Source organism: Leishmania major, chromosome 15 (assembly GCF_000002725.2).
Source record: "Leishmania major strain Friedlin complete genome, chromosome 15".
NCBI lineage: Eukaryota > Euglenozoa > Kinetoplastea > Trypanosomatida > Trypanosomatidae > Leishmania > Leishmania major.
In genome coordinates, this window is record NC_007256.2 from 502456 (window position 1) to 519640 (window position 17185).

At 61.3% G+C, this 17185-nt stretch overlaps 5 protein-coding genes across 5 annotated transcripts; all 5 read right to left on the reverse strand.

Moving 5' to 3' along the window:
* Positions 1-534: 534 nt before the first annotated feature.
* LMJF_15_1210 (putative inositol/phosphatidylinositol phosphatase) lies at positions 535-2913 on the reverse strand (the record flags this gene model as incomplete). Its single annotated transcript, XM_001681985.1, has 1 exon — positions 535-2913. The coding sequence occupies one exon, from the start codon at positions 2911-2913 to the stop codon at positions 535-537; it is 2379 nt and encodes a 792-aa protein (XP_001682037.1).
* Positions 2914-4219: 1306 nt separating this feature from the next.
* On the reverse strand, positions 4220-5656 carry LMJF_15_1220 (hypothetical protein; the record flags this gene model as incomplete). The annotated part of the gene is made up of 1 exon (XM_001681986.1): positions 4220-5656. The coding sequence occupies one exon, from the start codon at positions 5654-5656 to the stop codon at positions 4220-4222; it is 1437 nt and encodes a 478-aa protein (XP_001682038.1).
* Positions 5657-8341: 2685 nt separating this feature from the next.
* Positions 8342-10312, reverse strand: LMJF_15_1230 (putative nucleoside transporter 1; the record flags this gene model as incomplete). Its single annotated transcript, XM_001681987.1, has 1 exon — positions 8342-10312. The coding sequence occupies one exon, from the start codon at positions 10310-10312 to the stop codon at positions 8342-8344; it is 1971 nt and encodes a 656-aa protein (XP_001682039.1).
* Positions 10313-11749: 1437 nt separating this feature from the next.
* LMJF_15_1240 (putative nucleoside transporter 1) lies at positions 11750-13225 on the reverse strand (the record flags this gene model as incomplete). Its single annotated transcript, XM_001681988.1, has 1 exon — positions 11750-13225. The coding sequence occupies one exon, from the start codon at positions 13223-13225 to the stop codon at positions 11750-11752; it is 1476 nt and encodes a 491-aa protein (XP_001682040.1).
* Positions 13226-13899: 674 nt separating this feature from the next.
* Positions 13900-14415, reverse strand: LMJF_15_1250 (conserved hypothetical protein; the record flags this gene model as incomplete). The annotated part of the gene is made up of 1 exon (XM_001681989.1): positions 13900-14415. One exon carries the CDS (start codon positions 14413-14415, stop codon positions 13900-13902), a length of 516 nt encoding a protein of 171 aa, XP_001682041.1.
* Between the last annotated feature and the right edge of the window lie 2770 nt (positions 14416-17185).

A 17185-nucleotide genomic window follows, 5' to 3' on the forward strand; every position in this document is an offset into this window, starting at 1 on the left:
CGTGACAGCAACAACAACGGCAGCAGCAGCAGCAGCAGCGGCAGCAACGCCTTCATAACAGCCATCATCATCATCACCGTTGACGAGAGAGAGACGGAGAGGTGAGTGGCACTGCACTTTCTGTCAACAGCCCTCTTCGCAGAGTCCGCCGCCGCCGCCGACGACGACGACGACGGTGCGGTCGGCGGGAAGGACACACACACACACACACACACACACACACACACACACATACATACACACACACACACACATACACACATACACACATACATACACACACACACACACACACATACACACATACACCTACACACACATACAACAGGAAAGGACGAAGCTGGGCAGCCAACATGCAGACCGCCAACGAACAGCAAACAACAACAGGAGCCCAACGAGAGCGGTAACGCGAATACATAGGCGTACAAAAAATGCAAGGAGTATTCCCCACCAGGGTCGGACATTACGGCCATCCCCGTCATTCGGAGGGGAGGGGGGTCAGGTGCCTTCTTCCCTAACCGTGCGTCGGCTGTGCTATTCCACTCCGGCCAACATACTTGGTGGGGTGCTGAGAAAGTACGCAACGAGTGCTAGGGCGTCGTCGCTCTCCTGTTGCAGTTGCTGCCGCACCTGCTGGTCAACGCCGCCGCCCTGCTGTAGCCGAGCCGGAATGGCCCCCTGCGCATTGGTGGGACGGACAATCAGCACGGCGCTGAAGATGTGCGCCAAGAAGTTCGCGTCAAGTTCGTTGTCGCAGCTGTGCACCGGCCTGAGGAGATAGTTCAGCAAGGACATGACATAGATCCACACGTTCGCGTGCATCGTCGGCAACTGGCGCAGGAACTGCAGTGGGGCCTTGCCCTTGGCGCGTCCCGCGGCGAGGGCGGTGGTGTACTGCGCATAGGGCACCACTGGCTCGAGCAGGTTCTTGAGAAAAGCCAGAAGACACTCCGCAGCGCAATGCACGTCTGTGCCCGCTGGCAGAGGCGCGTTCTTCGTGTCTAGCAGTTCCATGATGCGACAGCACACATCCTTGTCCGTGGAGCGGGTGAAGAGTCCGCCCTCGCGTGGGTGCTGCGCGATGACGTGGGCGAGGTACCACAGCTCCTTCGGCACATGTGGCCGCACCTGGCGCACCACCTCCTCAAAGTCGGCCTTCTGTGCGTACGCCTCCACGCACGGCTTGTCCTGCAGGAGGGCAATGCTGTCCAACCCGTTGCCGAAGACGCTCGGGCTCAACAGACACTGGCACTCCACTGCCTGCACTGGGCCGTTGCGGCAGCAGAAGAGCAGCACAGAGGTGAGGCTGACACGGCCGCGGCCCTGGTACGGACTCCAGGCGGCCAGCCACGTCATGCAGCGTGGGTCGATGGCCGTCTCGATAACGACATCCTGTGACTCGCCTGGAAGAATAGCAAGCTCAAGCGGGGTGGCGCGCAGCCAGGTTCCCTCCGAGTAGTCCCCCTCGCGCTGCCGCACCACCCGCACGACCGCGACGCAGTCGCCGCTGTTCTGCACCGTGACTGTCTCCTGCGCCCCGCAGTGGTGGAAACTTTGGGCCTGGAAGTTCACCTTCGACGTGCTGAGCGATATCTTCGCACTCGACGCCTGCGCCAAGCCGACGGCGGCGACCTTTTCCCGCAGCGACGATATCACCTGCGCCTTCTGCGCCGGCACCTCCACGCTAATCGGGATCCGCGCGAGCGCCTGTACCGGCTTGTGGTCGCTGCTGCGCACCTCCATGAGGGCGGAGAGGCGGTCCAGTCGAACGCGGGACTCCATCGACTTGCGACGCGACCACATACATATGCGGTCCGTGTAGCTGGGAACTCGGCGCTTCTCGCTGGTATCGTAGGCGTCGGTGCCAATGTCGAAGCGGTAGGTGGGCATGTGCGTTGGTGTGAAGTTGATAAAGTTCAGCCACGGCGTGTGCGGGCTCTTCATCTCGGTTGCCAGCTCATCGTACTGCAGCAGTTCGCTGAACTGCCCCGCGTTCGCGAGATGCACGGCGGTCTCGTACGGGAGTCGGAGGCGGTAGTTCAGGTCTCCGGCGACGATAATGATGTCGTGGTCGCGAGGGTGGAGCTCGAGAAAGACGGACTCATCCATTGGCATGCTTGCGCTTGCGCTGATCTGCATCTCGGCGCGACGGGCAGCGTTGAAGTCCATGCTCTTGAGGATGGTGTTGATGTCCTCGTTGCGCTTGCTCACGTTGGACTGCCCAGCTGCTAAGTGGGCTGTAATGATGCAGATGGACGTGCGGTGCAGCACAAGATGAAAGCCCACGGCACCTTTGTTGCCCATAGAGCCCAGCGCACCGGTGGCCACCGTCGCTGTGCTGGATTCCGACACGGCAGACAGCAGCGGCCGACGGATGAATACGCAGAGAAGCAGGCCGACAAGCTGCTTTGGTGGAAACGCATAGTAAGGAGAGGCGCCTGCGCCACTAGATGAGGATGCCGCGGTGCTGCTGCACCTACTGGCACCGATAGCCGCGTTCAGCCCCGCCACCCATGGCGCGGAAGCCTCCGTCTCCTGCTTGAAGAGCGCCGTCGCACTCATGTCCACCTCCTGCAAGCCGACCACGATCAAGTCCGTCGGACGCACTGGTGCGCCGTCTGCGCCGCCACCGCCGCTGGTGAGGCAGGCGAGGCTGGTCAGCGGCAGCACCGGCTTCTTGCACCCAACATTGAAGGTGGTCACGCACACGTTCAGGTCTTCCACTGTTGTGTAGTTCGCTTCGTAGTAGCCGATTTCCTGCTGCACCCACGCTTCCGCGGCCGCGGCAGGATCGGCGGTGGCGGAGGCGCTCGAGTTCGGCGCGAGAAAGCTTACTGGCGCGCGCCGGCGGAAGATGTCTGCCACGGTCTGCCACTCCGTGTCCGGGAACGCACGCGGGAGTCCGGGGTGCATGGTCGTCTGTGTATCCGGGCCTGGGAGAGGGCGAGGGAGATGGGGTGGTGATGGTGGTAGCGTCGATGACGGTCAAGCGAACAGAGAGCGCACGGAAGCGGCAAAGGTGGACGCTGCTGTCCCTTCTCCCTCCCCTCCGCCCAAATCTCTGCGTGTCTATACGCGTGTGTGCCCTCGCAGGGGTGTGCAGGGTGCGGCTCAGCGACAGCGAGGAGATGGTGGAGCGAGAAGGGATGGATGCAGAGGTGCACTGGCGCTGCGTTGCACGAGTGCGCAGCCACGCATCGACAGACGTAAGGCCGAGTGCACACGGACACACAGACAGAGGGCAGAAGGAAAGGAGAAGAGGAAGGGAGTGGGGTAGAGAACACAGCGATGAGTGGGATGCGTGACGGCCCACCGTGGCCGGGCAGTGGCAGACGGAGGGGAGGAGACGCACCATCACAGTTGGGCTGCTGTCGCTGTGCACCCGTTTCTTTGTCGTTTTCCTGATGCCCCTCCCCCCCTCCTCCCTCGCTCACTCTCGCTGCTGCAGATGCGCTGCCCCTCGAGGGCGGTAGATACATCTCCAAGCTAACATGAACATTTCCTAATGCACTTGCGTGCGGGCTGCGCTTGCTTGTTTACCGGCGCACAAGGCAGGAATGAGAGACATACGACGGGCGCACCCGCACACGTCGAGAGGTGGACGGTGCGCGAAGTGCTCCAACGGTCGTTAAGCTTGAGCTGAGGTGGCGGTGCCGCACCGCCGCAGCAGAGGCGTGCGACTGAGCACGTCATAAGATACGGAGAGAACGGAAACAGAATGAGCAAAGGAGCGAAGCCAGCGTGCACAGGGCCACAGAGACATGTTGGTGGACGAGGAAGGGGGCCGAGACGCGGGCGATCGCCTCCCCGCTCTCCACTCACTTCGACTGCATCGACACGCCACAGACCCGTGGCGTGCAAATTGTTACCGCGAGATCAGCCACCACCACCAAGCGATGAGTCGACCATATACTCCCCCCTCCCTCCTCCTGTCTACCCTCTGTTCTCCGCGTTTCGAGCCCCTCCCTCACACGCAACGACAGCGAGGACGTGGAAGCAGTGACGAGGGGGGGGGTCGCGGCGGCAAGCGCGCTACACGCACACACACACATGGAGAGAGATGAGCGCAGGCAACGCGCGCGGCGAGGAGGTGGTGGGGTCCATCCTGGCACACTTGTCGGCTGCAGTGTGCGTGTAGATACGCACAAGCGGAGGGGGGGGGGAGGCACACGTGAACACCCCCGACGCGCGTGGTTGCACGCAGGTCGACTGCTTCGTATCACGCCGTCGTCGAGGTCGCCTTCCGTTTCTTCTTGGCGGTGGCCGGCCCGTTCGGCTGGTACCATGCGTTGCCTTCCGTGTCGACCGTGTACCAGCTCGGCGCCGGGCTGTGGTGCGGCTGCAGCGTTACCACGCGACCTGCATCTTCGCCAGTGGCGGCCGGGTCGCGCTCGTGGTCGCCGCCAAGGGCTTTCGCGATGATGTCCACCTGCGCTGGCGTCAGCGAGCTTGGAAACACGACGTTGACACAAAGGTACAGCTTGCCTTTCTTCCGATACGCCACATCGTCAGCGGCCCCGCTGTCGTCATGGTTTGCATCGGCCGCCGCGCCGCCCCCCTTGCGCCCCTTCAGCGGCATGCCCTCCCCATCCACAACAAAGACGTGCTGTGAGTCGAAGAGGAAGTGCGGCACGTTACCCTCCCGCAGCGGCGTCGCCAGACGCAAGACACGGCCGTCGAGCAGCTCGATAGGGATCGAGAAGGCGTCGCGGAAGAGGCACCCAAGTGGCACGCGACAATTCGAAAGAAGCAGATCGGTGCTGTTCAGGCGGTGATAGTGGGGATGCGGCAGCTGCTCAATGACAACGAGGACGTCGCCGACGGCGCCGAAGCCAGGCAGCTCGTCACCTTGGCCGACGTAGTTCAACGCATCGCTGTCCTCCGTGCCTGGCTCGATGGAGACCTTGATCATCTTCTCGTCCACAACAACGCCGCGCGGGAGGGGGTCCGGCTTGCGGGTACCGGACAGCGGCGCGCGCTGGTGCGCGTCGTACACCGGCCCGCACCGCGCACACGGCAACCGAATGGGGAGCTTGCCGAGGCCTTCACAGTGGTCGCATCGGCACTGCTGGTATGCCGTGAGGCCGCCAAAGTTGAGCGCCTTCGTGACCGTCTTGTTCCCCTTGCACTGCGGACACACCGGGCTTGGCCTGCCGCTCGACGTGCCGTGGCCGTGGCAGGAGGGACAGAGACGCCGCCGACGCACCTGCAACACTTTCACCGTCCCGCAGTAAAGCTCCTCGAGGGAGCATTGCAGCACCACCAAGATGAAAGACGGCTTCGCTGGACGCTGCTGACGCGACGCGCCAGGGCCGCCACCGGAAGCAAATCCAAAGAAGGAAGAGAAGATGTCCATCGGGTCCGTACCCGGACCAAAGCTGGACCCAAAGCCGCCACCCGGAACGCCACCGCTGCCGCCTGCCGCGCCGCCGGGCCCGTTGCGGCCGAACGTATCATACTGCTTGCGCCGCTCCGCATCGCTGAGGATTTCGTAGGCCTCAGCCACCTTCTTAAACTTCTCGGCCGCCGCCGGGTCGCCGCTGTTCTTGTCGGGGTGATACTGGAGTGCCTTTCTGCGGTAGGCGGAGCGGATCTGCGGCTCTGTGGCATCCGGCGAGATACCGAGCTCGTCGTAGAGGCCCGTCTCCTTCACCATTGCGTCGATGCGAGACAGCTGCAAGAGGGAGGGAGGTCAAGATGTGAGCAGAGATCGCCAAGAAGTATGCGCACACGAAAAACGAAGATGCCGGTGCGCGCGTGTGCACCTACGTGTTCGTGTGCAGCGGAGGCCCCTCCCAAACCAGTTACTTACGCAGGACACACACACACACGACCGGAGAGGAGGGATGATGATGGGGGGGGGCGCTGACGAGGGAAGAAGATGAGGTTAGTCGTGTGCGTATATGTATGTAAATGCGTTTGAGAAGGCGGGGTGGAGACACGATGTTGGCATTGAGAGGGAGGGGGATGGCACACCGCACAAGTCCAACGGCGCCAGCCTAAGCTGAGGGTCCAAATCGAACGACGCCTTGTGTATGTGTGTATGTGTGTGTGTGTGTGTGTGTGCCTGGTGAGGGAGACGGAGGTGGATCGATTCGCAGTCCGTGCACTTCGCCCGCTCCACCACTGTCTCGCCCACAGATCTGTCACACGTCCATTGCCCTCTTCCGCTTGCTTTTCGTGGGCTTCGAGTGCGCACAAAGGCGAGGAAACCACCGCACGCGTTCATGCATTGCGTTCTTCTTCGCCACCACCTCCTCCTCCTCCCCCGCCCCGCACATCGACCTGCGTGGAAAGGCCTGAAGGGAGGGGGGGGGGAGGCGGAGGCGGCAAGAGAGACTCTGCCTCTCCCTCCCTCGCCGCCCCTACAGCAAAAAGACAAGGGCACATGCCTGCGCACATGGGCGGTGGCAACGGGGCTGTGACAACACCGGGTCCCGGTGTGTGGACACCTCCCTCCCCCGCTACATGCACACCAGGTAGCCTCTCCCACCTTCGCATGAGTGCGTGGAGTTGCGGTCGACTGCGGTGCCGCGCACCGGCGAGTGTGCGCCTCAACTAGGGGGCATTCAGCTCCACGAAGCCCTCCCGCCTCCAGTGCTTCACTGCCCAGAGGGCGAATCGTAGTGTGGCCTGCATGACATCCTTATCCGCGGAGGATGTGAGGAGTGCGAGGCTGTCAGCATGGAAGGCACAGTGCAGTGCTGGCGTCTTCATGCGTCCCACACTCAGCGAGTCCACCACAAAGATGAAGAGAAGAGAGTCTAGGGCCGATCCTTGCGGGACACTCTGCAGGCGTGTGTCCGTGTGGTGGCGCTTGCTGCCAGTGTGACGGCATGGGCGACTCGCCTTCCCTTCCGCGGTGCGCTTTAGGGGTTGTGGTGGTGGTCGGGGGTCAGCGCGGCACTCTGCAGCCCGCGCATCTTCGCTGCTTCGCCGCTGTGCCATGTCGAGGTGTCTTTATCGCTTGCACAGGTCAGGTGTTCGTCATAGGGCCACTTGCGTAGGATGGTCCCAGCCTAGTCGGGTTGTCATCTTCGTTTCCCACATCGGGCTCTGCGAGTTGGCGTCTCCTTCCAATAACATGACGAGCGGGTGCGAGGTCGCTTCATGCCCGATATGGAGAGTCTCCCGTGCCACCAAGATTTACTCCTCTGGTGTGTAGCTGGACGTGCAGCGCCTCCTGGTAGGATCATCGCACCAAAGCCGGAGCGTCACTGCTGCAGTTTTGTCTGTGGGAACGGGAGGGGAGGGGAAGACTGACACACCTGTGCACATGTCCTGCTGCGTGAGCACGGAGCCGCAGCCACCGTCCTTATCGTAACGTTCTACACCCCGCATGCTGAAGGCCAGGGGCGCCGAATGCCATGTCCGGCTTGCGGTGGGTGGTGCAAGGCATCTCTCGTGTTGAAGGCAGGCCTCTAGCGCGGGTTGATGACGGAAGCGGGCCAACCAACACTGTGTGGTCTCGTGCAGCCCACTAGAATTCCCGTGCAGATAGCACAGACTGGGACCATGAATTGCGCCCCGCATCACCGCAACGAAGCAGAAGCAGAATAAGGAGGTGGATGCGTACGTGTGCTGCATCATCGACAGTATTCGTAGCGAGATGGTACGAGCGTCATCATGACCGCAGGTCTCTTCGGCGCAGCGCCGGCCCAGACCTGTCTGCCGACGCCAAGGACAGGCGACCGGCTACTTCGCGTTCCCACACAGCGGTGGGCGCGGGACCCTGGATGCCAGGGCGAAGTCGCCATGCATCATCGGAGCGCGTTGAAGCGAAGCCAACGCAGAAGCAGAGCACCCAGTCATTATAAATCAACACACACACACACACACACACCCACACACACACACAACAGGTAAGAGGGGGCTCGAGCGAGTCAACGGTAGAGGGGGAGATCAACAACAGCGCGCAGGGCACACACACACACACACACCCACACACGCACAAGCAAAGGAAGAGAGGGAGAGGAGGAGAAGGGGGGAGGGAGAGGGAGAGGGGGAATATGAGCGACACGTGGTGCTCGAGGTGGCAGAGCAAAGGATGATGAAGGGAAGCAGCGAGGCACACGACGGCCCACATTAAACTGCAACAAAACAAAACGAACGAGTAAAGGCACGCAAATCATAATACGAGGAGCAGGAAAACAGAAGATAACAAATCGCCAGACTCGTCCTTGGTACCGCCGTGGGCCGCTCGCATCCACTCGAGCCAGACCGCGTGCCAGCGTGCGTGTGCGAGCAGCCCCCCTCCCTACAACCACCAGTGAGCAAGAGAGACCATCGCACACACACCGATCGACAGCCAAACTTTTGTTCAGATGCGCTGCCTCGTACATCAGTGGCGCTCGCGGATAGTCTGCGTCATGATGCTGAGAACGGTGCCGATCGTGCCGCCGACGAGGATGGAAATGCCCATCAGAGTACCTGCAACGAAGCGCTTGCCGTCGTTGTCAATGCCCTTCGACTGCGGGCCAAGCACCAGCGCCATCGAGCCCACGTAGCCGTTCGAGAAGCCGAAGATGACCTCCATCACGTAGCCGTACGCCTCGCCCGGGATGTAGTGGTACGAGTGCAGCAGCAGCAGCGGCACAAAGATGACGCGCGCGAAGGACGCCGCCACGATGATCCAGCGCTGCTTGTACGACCGCGGCCACATGAACTTCAGCGACGGCGAGAAGCGGCCCAGCACATCGAACACATTGAAGATGAACACGGCGATCGTCGAAAACCACTTCGAGTCCGGGAACATGCCGACAGCGATGCCGGGGAAGAGGAACAGCGTAATGAGAAAATTAAAGGCACAGGCGACGAACATCCACTTGACACGGCGCAGTGTGCTGAAGATGGCGGTGGCCACGAGGATCTCGTTACTCGTCGGGCCCTCCACCTCGCGCGGCCACGAGCTCTCGTCCGCCACATCCGGGCCCTCCGACTTGGCGACGGCCGTCTGCACCTCACCCAAGGCCGGCACCTCCTTCCCCGAAGAAGGGTTGCAACCCTCCTTGTCATGAGTCGGGTGCTCGTCGGGGTGGCAGAGCGCCTCCGCCGATAGCTTGCCGGCGTCCACCTTGCTTTTCATAGCACCGAGGTCACCGAAGTGGTTCTGGGCGAAGCTGTTGAAGCGGAGCAGGATCAGCGCAACGAAGGTCATGCCCTGGATACCCACGTCCAGGCCGTAGTAGATCTTCGACTGCTTCTTTACGCCCTCGTAGGAGTCGGGCAGCGCAGCCTTCACGATGATCTGCAGCAGCGACGTCAGCACACCAGACATGCCGACGCCACCCATCATGATGGACGTGAAGCTCGAGGGAAAGGCACCGAACATGCCGTACGTCGTGGACTCGAAGATGCTCTTGCCGAAGCCGCCAATGAAGCCGGTGCAGCAGATCGTGGCCACGGCACCGGCCTCGCTCGTGCCATGCGCAGGCACCGCCATAAGCACGACGATCTCGACAATCAGGATGATCAGGCCGCCAAGCAGACGCACCTTCATCGGGACGCGGCGGAACCAGCTGAGCAGCGTCAGCGGCTCCATGATCAGGCTCGTCACGATACCGATGAGGTTGTAGTAGGTCATGACGTTGCCCCAGAAGTTTGTGTACAGCGGAACTGCTTCCGGGTCCTGCATGGCGTAGCGGTAGTACGTCATAATGTATGCAGGCGCGGAGAAGACGGCATTGACGGACATCATCATGGACACGCCGCACATGAACGCGACGACGTACACGTAGAACTCGCTTGCAGTCATTTCATACCACTTGCGACTCTCGCCCTGCTCCTGGGGCTCGCAATGATCGGATGCGGTGTCCATCTCGGCGGAATGGTGCGCGACTTTGGATGCGGCCGCTGCGATGGGACTCGTTGCGGACCTGTGCAAGAGAAAACGAAAAAGGTGCTGATAGACGGCGAATCTGCGCGCACGCGAGTCAGCACCACGGCAACGGGGAGAAGGGCGATGACAAGAGCGAAGTGCGGAAGGGACCATGACAGTTGGCGGAGGCACAGTTACAGAACAGCCCGAGAGGGGCGGTGCTAGCTTACAGAGGCAGGTCTCTGCCGGCAGTGCAGCACACGGTCGAAACGCTGCCACGCGTGCAGTCTCCGCTCCGTTCCCCCCTTCAAATTGGGTGGAGCACCTGAGCAACCAGCACCGATGTGAGCGCGCGCGCGCGCGTGTGTGTGTGTGTGCCTCTAGATGTTCATGCGTCTGAGGGAGTGGGACCGTTGACGTAGAGCGCAAATCAACGAAAGGGAAATGAGTATTGTAGAACCGTGATGATGAGCACTGTGGCACACACGCAGGCATACCCACTCACGCACACCCACCCACCCACAACCAAAGCACGCACACTCACAAAGGCACTGTGCTTTCGCGTGAGGGAGGAGCCCAGCACACGAAGGACGACATCGAGCATGCACACACGCTCTCTGCCTGTGTGCGCGTGTGCGTGAGAGAGAAAGTAAGAGAGGGGTGTTGGGGGCAGGAAGGGGTGGTGGTGGTGGGGGGTGTATGTACTGGAAGCCGGTTACATGACACAGTCACATGCAAGTGTGCAGGTAAGCATGCCATGGCTGGGGGAGAGGGGGAGGGGAGGGGAGGGGAGGGGAGAGGAGGGGGATGTTAACAAAAGAAAAGGAAAAAATCAACACAGATGAAATTAGAAGAGTTCAACGAAGTGTCGATGCACTCGCGCGCGCGTGTGTGCGGCAGCGGCGGGAGGGACTACTAGAAGGGTGGGTTCATCGAGAGAGAGGGAGGGAGAGTGGGAACAGATGGTGCTGTGCATCGTGCTCGCAGGATTTGCAATCACCTATAGAGAGAGAGAGACGCACACACACACACACACACACACACACACACGCAGAGAGACGCACAGGAAAGCAGAAAACAGAAAGAATACACGAAAAAGAGAAAGACGTACAGAGAGGGTTGCACCGAAATCGTGGAGGACATCAGCACACGGCGAAAAACAAGGGTCCCCGCGCCGCACTTCTGGTGTCTTGCCCTTCACCAGGCGTTGCTTATCGACGGTCTTCGCGGAACAGAAACGGGACGGGGGCGGTGGTGGTGGGAGAGCGCGCGCGTGCGTGTGTTCGCCGCGGGTGCAATTCTTCGATTCCTTTCTGCCCCCACCTCGTCGCCGTCCCGTGCATGACACGGTACATTTCCAGGACGGAGGCCACACAAAACTGAACATGGCAGCAGCAGCTCAATGCCCCTTCATACATGCACAATATCCGTACACGCCTGTCTTTCTATACATGCACATATATATATATATATATCGGTATTAGAGGGAGGGGGGGGGAGGAGGAGGAGGAGGGCCTTTGGCAGTGTCAACGGAGACGTGCGAGCGCGACGGCGCCCCAGTCAGGGCAGGCCGAAACGAATAGAAAAGCAAACACTTCTTAGGAACAAACCTTAGCCAGAAATGGTTGTGTCGACGGTGCACGCCTCTCTCTCTGCGTGCGTGTGTGTGCTCAGCGGATGTGTCGCGGGGGGAGGGGGGAGGGGTCGGGGAGCGGTAACGCGTGACGGAGAGCGGAAAGACAGAAGAAGAGCGGTGTGTGTGTGTGTGGGAGTGGGGGGGGGTGAGTGGGCGGACCCGCCGTCACCGCCAACGCGCACTCACACTCGCGAACATCACCACCTAGACACATATGCGCGCTGACGTCCTCAACACAACTCTGCATTGCCCCCCCCCTGGTCGTCCGCCCCCTCTTTCCGTGTTGTCTGCTACCTCTAGTATGTCGCGCGGATAGTCTGCGTCATGATGCTGAGAACGGTGCCGATCGTGCCGCCGACGAGGATGGAAATGCCCATCAGAGTACCTGCAACGAAGCGCTTGCCGTCGTTGTCAATGCCCTTCGACTGCGGGCCAAGCACCAGCGCCATCGAGCCCACGTAGCCGTTCGAGAAGCCGAAGATGACCTCCATCACGTAGCCGTACGCCTCGCCCGGGATGTAGTGGTACGAGTGCAGCAGCAGCAGCGGCACAAAGATGACGCGCGCGAAGGACGCCGCCACGATGATCCAGCGCTGCTTGTACGACCGCGGCCACATGAACTTCAGCGACGGCGAGAAGCGGCCCAGCACATCGAACACATTGAAGATGAACACGGCGATCGTCGAAAACCACTTCGAGTCCGGGAACATGCCGACAGCGATGCCGGGGAAGAGGAACAGCGTAATGAGAAAATCAAAGGCACAGGCGACGAACATCCACTTGACACGGCGCAGTGTGCTGAAGATGGCGGTGGCCACGAGGATCTCGTTACTCGTCGGGCCCTCCACCTCGCGCGGCCACGAGCTCTCGTCCGCCACATCCGGGCCCTCCGACTTGGCGACGGCCGTCTGCACCTCACCCAAGGCCGGCACCTCCTTCCCCGAAGAAGGGTTGCAACCCTCCTTGTCATGAGTCGGGTGCTCGTCGGGGTGGCAGAGCGCCTCCGCCGATAGCTTGCCGGCGTCCACCTTGCTTTTCATAGCACCGAGGTCACCGAAGTGGTTCTGGGCGAAGCTGTTGAAGCGGAGCAGGATCAGCGCAACGAAGGTCATGCCCTGGATACCCACGTCCAGGCCGTAGTAGATCTTCGACTGCTTCTTTACGCCCTCGTAGGAGTCGGGCAGCGCAGCCTTCACGATGATCTGCAGCAGCGACGTCAGCACACCAGACATGCCGACGCCACCCATCATGATGGACGTGAAGCTCGAGGGAAAGGCACCGAACATGCCGTACGTCGTGGACTCGAAGATGCTCTTGCCGAAGCCGCCAATGAAGCCGGTGCAGCAGATCGTGGCCACGGCACCGGCCTCGCTCGTGCCATGCGCAGGCACCGCCATAAGCACGACGATCTCGACAATCAGGATGATCAGGCCGCCAAGCAGACGCACCTTCATCGGGACGCGGCGGAACCAGCTGAGCAGCGTCAGCGGCTCCATGATCAGGCTCGTCACGATACCGATGAGGTTGTAGTAGGTCATGACGTTGCCCCAGAAGTTTGTGTACAGCGGAACCGCTTCCGGGTCCTGCATGGCGTAGCGGTAGTACGTCATAATGTATGCAGGCGCGGAGAAGACGGCATTGACGGGCATCATCATGGACACGCCGCACATGAACGCGACGACGTACACGCAGAACTCGCTTGCAGTCATTTCATACCACTTGCGACTCTCGCCCTGCTCCTGGGGCTCGCAATGATCGGATGCGGTGTCCATCTCGGCGGAATGGTGCGCGGAGAGCAGCGAAGGGGCCTTGCGAACGGTGAGGGGATGGGGACGAGAGACGTGTGCGGCAGTAGCGCAGAGCTGTGTGCGGAGCGAGGATCGAAGTTAGAATCCACGAGGCGCGGCGACTGCAGAAGTGGAGCGGTGAAGGAGCGATACAATGGTTCGGGTCGCGGTGGCGAGGGATGGTCGGACAGTCCAAGCGAAACACGCCCACGCGGAAGCAGACGGGGCATGGGTGAGGGAGGGAGAGGGGGAGGGAGGGTCAGAGAATGGAGAGAAGAGAGGACAGAAAGCCGACTTCAGCGCAGGCGCAGGTCTGAGGAGCACGCACAAACTACTTTGTGCAACCTAGTTTCCTGTTGCTTGCCTGCCGCGTTGATGTAGGCGCCTGCGCCTTACTCGCGCGCCATCACACAACCCCCCCCGTGAACGCGTGCGTGGGTGTTTGCTGGAGTAAGGGTTGACGTGAAGACAAGACCCACGAAACGACACGAAATCGCCCAGTCCGATGCGGTCCCGCTGTCCTTCGCAGACGTTGAGATGCGCAAGCAGATGCCTTCTCGTTCATTTGTGCTACGGCGAGTGTGCAGCAGGACCGCTGCTCCCTGGCTGGTTTCTTCCGCCGCGCTCTCCTTCGCAGACCCTCACATCTGTTACGCTCTCTACTCACCCGTTGTGGGCACCGTTGCTGCGCTGGCGGGCTTCAGATACCCTTCCTCAACAATCGCAGGCACCTCAATCGACAGCCACGGCCCAAGTCCGAGAGCGAGGACGTGGCTGATTCCAAAGTACGGCACATTGCGTGCCCACAAGGGGAAGAAGTGCGTCGTCATGCAGATCTTGCCGCCCCTGTACATCTTCACCGTCTTGCCCTCCAGCTCTGGCAGCGCAATTTCCGGCGGCGCCTGCGGGTACGTGACTGGGATGTCGAAGTTCATCTCGAACTCGTACTTTTCGTTCTTGTAGTAGGTCCAGCAGGTGCCGTACCAGCGTGTCCCTTGCGGGTTGCTCTCCAAGTGAAACCAGTGCGAGTCGCTCGCCTTGTTGTGCTCCACATAGGTGATTAGAGAAGCGTACTCCTCCTTGAGTCGCGCCGTCCACTTGTCGCCATCACGCGGGCCCGCCTTCGTCTTCAGCAGCGGGATGCGCGAGACGCTCTCCTTCACGGACGGCTCCATCAGTTTCGCCTGTCTCGCTCGGGCCGCGCTTTAGGTGAGGAGCAGCGGCGATGGCCGAGCGTCTTCCCTCAAGAGGGTTGTAGCGAATCCGAAGGGTTGTGTGTATGTGCGTGCGTGTGTGTGTGTGTGTGTGTGTGCGCGCGCGCAACCGAGAATCAAATATGCGTGCGCGTGTTCGGAGTCGCTGCGTCGCCCTCTCGCCGGGAAGGCAATGGGCGGCGCGGTGAGAAACGTGCGACGACGGAGAACCGGGCGCACGTGCGACGACGGAGAAGGTGTGAGAGCGAGCGAAAGAACCTGAAATGTGAGAAGCCGACACACAGACACAGACACACACACACACACACACACACAAGGTGCCAAGGCGGGCACCACCCCCCGCTGCGAGGGCAGAGCAACGTGCTCCTCCTTCCGGGAAGGCCTACTAGACGCACACACACCTTCATGAAGAGAGGGGTGCTGCTCCACGGGGGTCGGCCGGCGTCTTGCCACGCCTGCGCTCACCGCAAGCCATCAACCTGACGGTCCTGCCTCTCTTTCCTACATCGCGTCCCTGCCAAGCGCGGTGACCGGATGCCACAGCTTCACCGGCTCTTGCACACCAGAGACCAATGAATCGCTGGGTGCCTCCATATAGAGTTTCGTTTCTCTCTCCAACGTGCCCATTCGACCACTACGCAACAAGCCAACACACGCACACGCAGTGCACACACACACACACAACCACAACCACCCCTACCTCTGTTGCACCGCGACTACATCCTGCGTTGTCTCGGACGAGCCGTCTTTCTGACGAACCGGGACCATACGTCGGGCGGGCTCTTCGTGTTCTTCCTTGTCCCTTGTTCGGATGCACGCTGCGCCATCGGCGCCAGACGGACACTCGGGTGCGCCGCACGCCTTGATCGATGCGGGCCGCATCCACGGTCCTGCTCGAGGGCGGAGGCGGTGGCGTCGGCTGTGCGGACAACAGGGGGTGGGTGGCCTCGGTGCATGCCGGACGAGTTCAGGGCGGAAGTAGGTCAGCTGCAGGCCAGGACCCTCGGAGATCCTGCACATCCGGCCTGCGTATGCCATGCTTCATCCTTCGCCGCCTCAAGCGGCGGCACTCCACAACGTGGTGCGGTGACTCTCTACAGCGGAGTCTGGAGGAGGTGCTGCACATGCCGCGCCTCGCTCGGCGATCGCTCGTGTGTATCTGACCGCTGCAAGTCTTGTCTGGATGCGACACACCATGCCGGCTGTCCTTGGCACCGCCTGCGCACGGTGCTCGCGTTCGTCGATCCTGGGACCTGTTTCAGCACGACATGGCTGTCTGGATGGCCTGCTCGCATGCGCCGTGGCAGGCGGGTCGCTGCTACGAGTCTCTGGCGGCACTGCGGCTCCGCCTTCTGAATCCCCATGCTTTTCACAGGCGCGGGTGTCTTCAGCGGAGGGGGCCCACGGAAAGACATGCGCCAGCGCGCACAGAGCTCGTAGCACGTGTACATGTGCTGCATCATCGACAGTATTCGTAGCGAGATGGTACGAGCGTCATCATGACCGCAGGTCTCTTCGGCGCAGCGCCGGCCCAGACCTGTCTGCCGACGCCAAGGACAGGCGACCGGCTACTTCGCGTTCCCACACAGCGGTGGGCGCGGGACCCTGGATGCCAGGGCGAAGTCGCCATGCATCATCGTGGTCTGCCGAGGGAGAACCAATACAAGGCGATGGTTGCGCCAGCGACGTCCGGCAGTCCTCCAGTCGCTCACGGGCCGAAAGAACCGCAACCACACAGCTGGCCGGCGTATGAGCAACGCTACGGGAAACGAAATCCAAGGCTTCAGGCCGCTCAGGCAGAGGGTGTCAACAGCTGCTACGGTGGCTCCTAATACCGCTACACCAGCGCGTGGGCGCATACCTTGCAGGCACCGCCACCGCGTCGAAAGGAGAGAAGGGAAGCACGCGTTTTGTTCGTTCAGGCGGGGGACCGTGAGAGGCGCATGGTGGCTGTAGAGGGCAGCGCCGCCCCCCACCCCCCTCGCACGCATAGGCTTAAAGCAGCCAGGAAAACGGCGGGGCAGATCAAGCGCCGAGACTGCCTTCCCATGCCGCTTAGCCAGCGCACTTGCGCGGCAGCAGGACGGGGCAGACGTACCTTGCGGCTCAAAGACGATAGTACAAAGTCGACGTGCTGTCCAGGCCCTGGGATCTTCACCGTCATCCTCGACCGTCGCGCAACACGGCGACTACGGTACTCCAGCACCCTCCCCCCTTCTTTTCGAGGCGCTAAGACTGTTTATAGCCGATGTTCTCACCGGATACCGGGAAGCGGCAACTCCCGAGGCAAGGCAGCACACAGACGACACATTTACGCTACGGCGGGAGGGGGCGCGTCATGCTACACTGGAACCAGTTCTCCACGGTACCAGGCGAGTGTCACCACCAGTTCACTACAGTCCTTGGCGTCTCTTTGGTGGCCGATCATGTCCGGTGATGAGAGGAGGAGGACGGGGGCCACACCCATAGGTGCGACGACGCCTTGCCGGGATGGCTTTTGGTGTCTTCCTTTCGCTCGTGATAATCCAGCTAGGCGTACCGCCAGCGGTGGCCCTCGGATCGAAATCGATTCGTTCGGTTGCCCGCTGGACCTTGTCGCACACACACACACACACACACACACACAAACAACACGCACACACGCGGGGACCGTGCATCGCCACCTCCGTCGAGGAGGAAATGCCTCGCCCTACAACTCGTCGCTTTGCTACACACCAACAGCGGTCCGCTC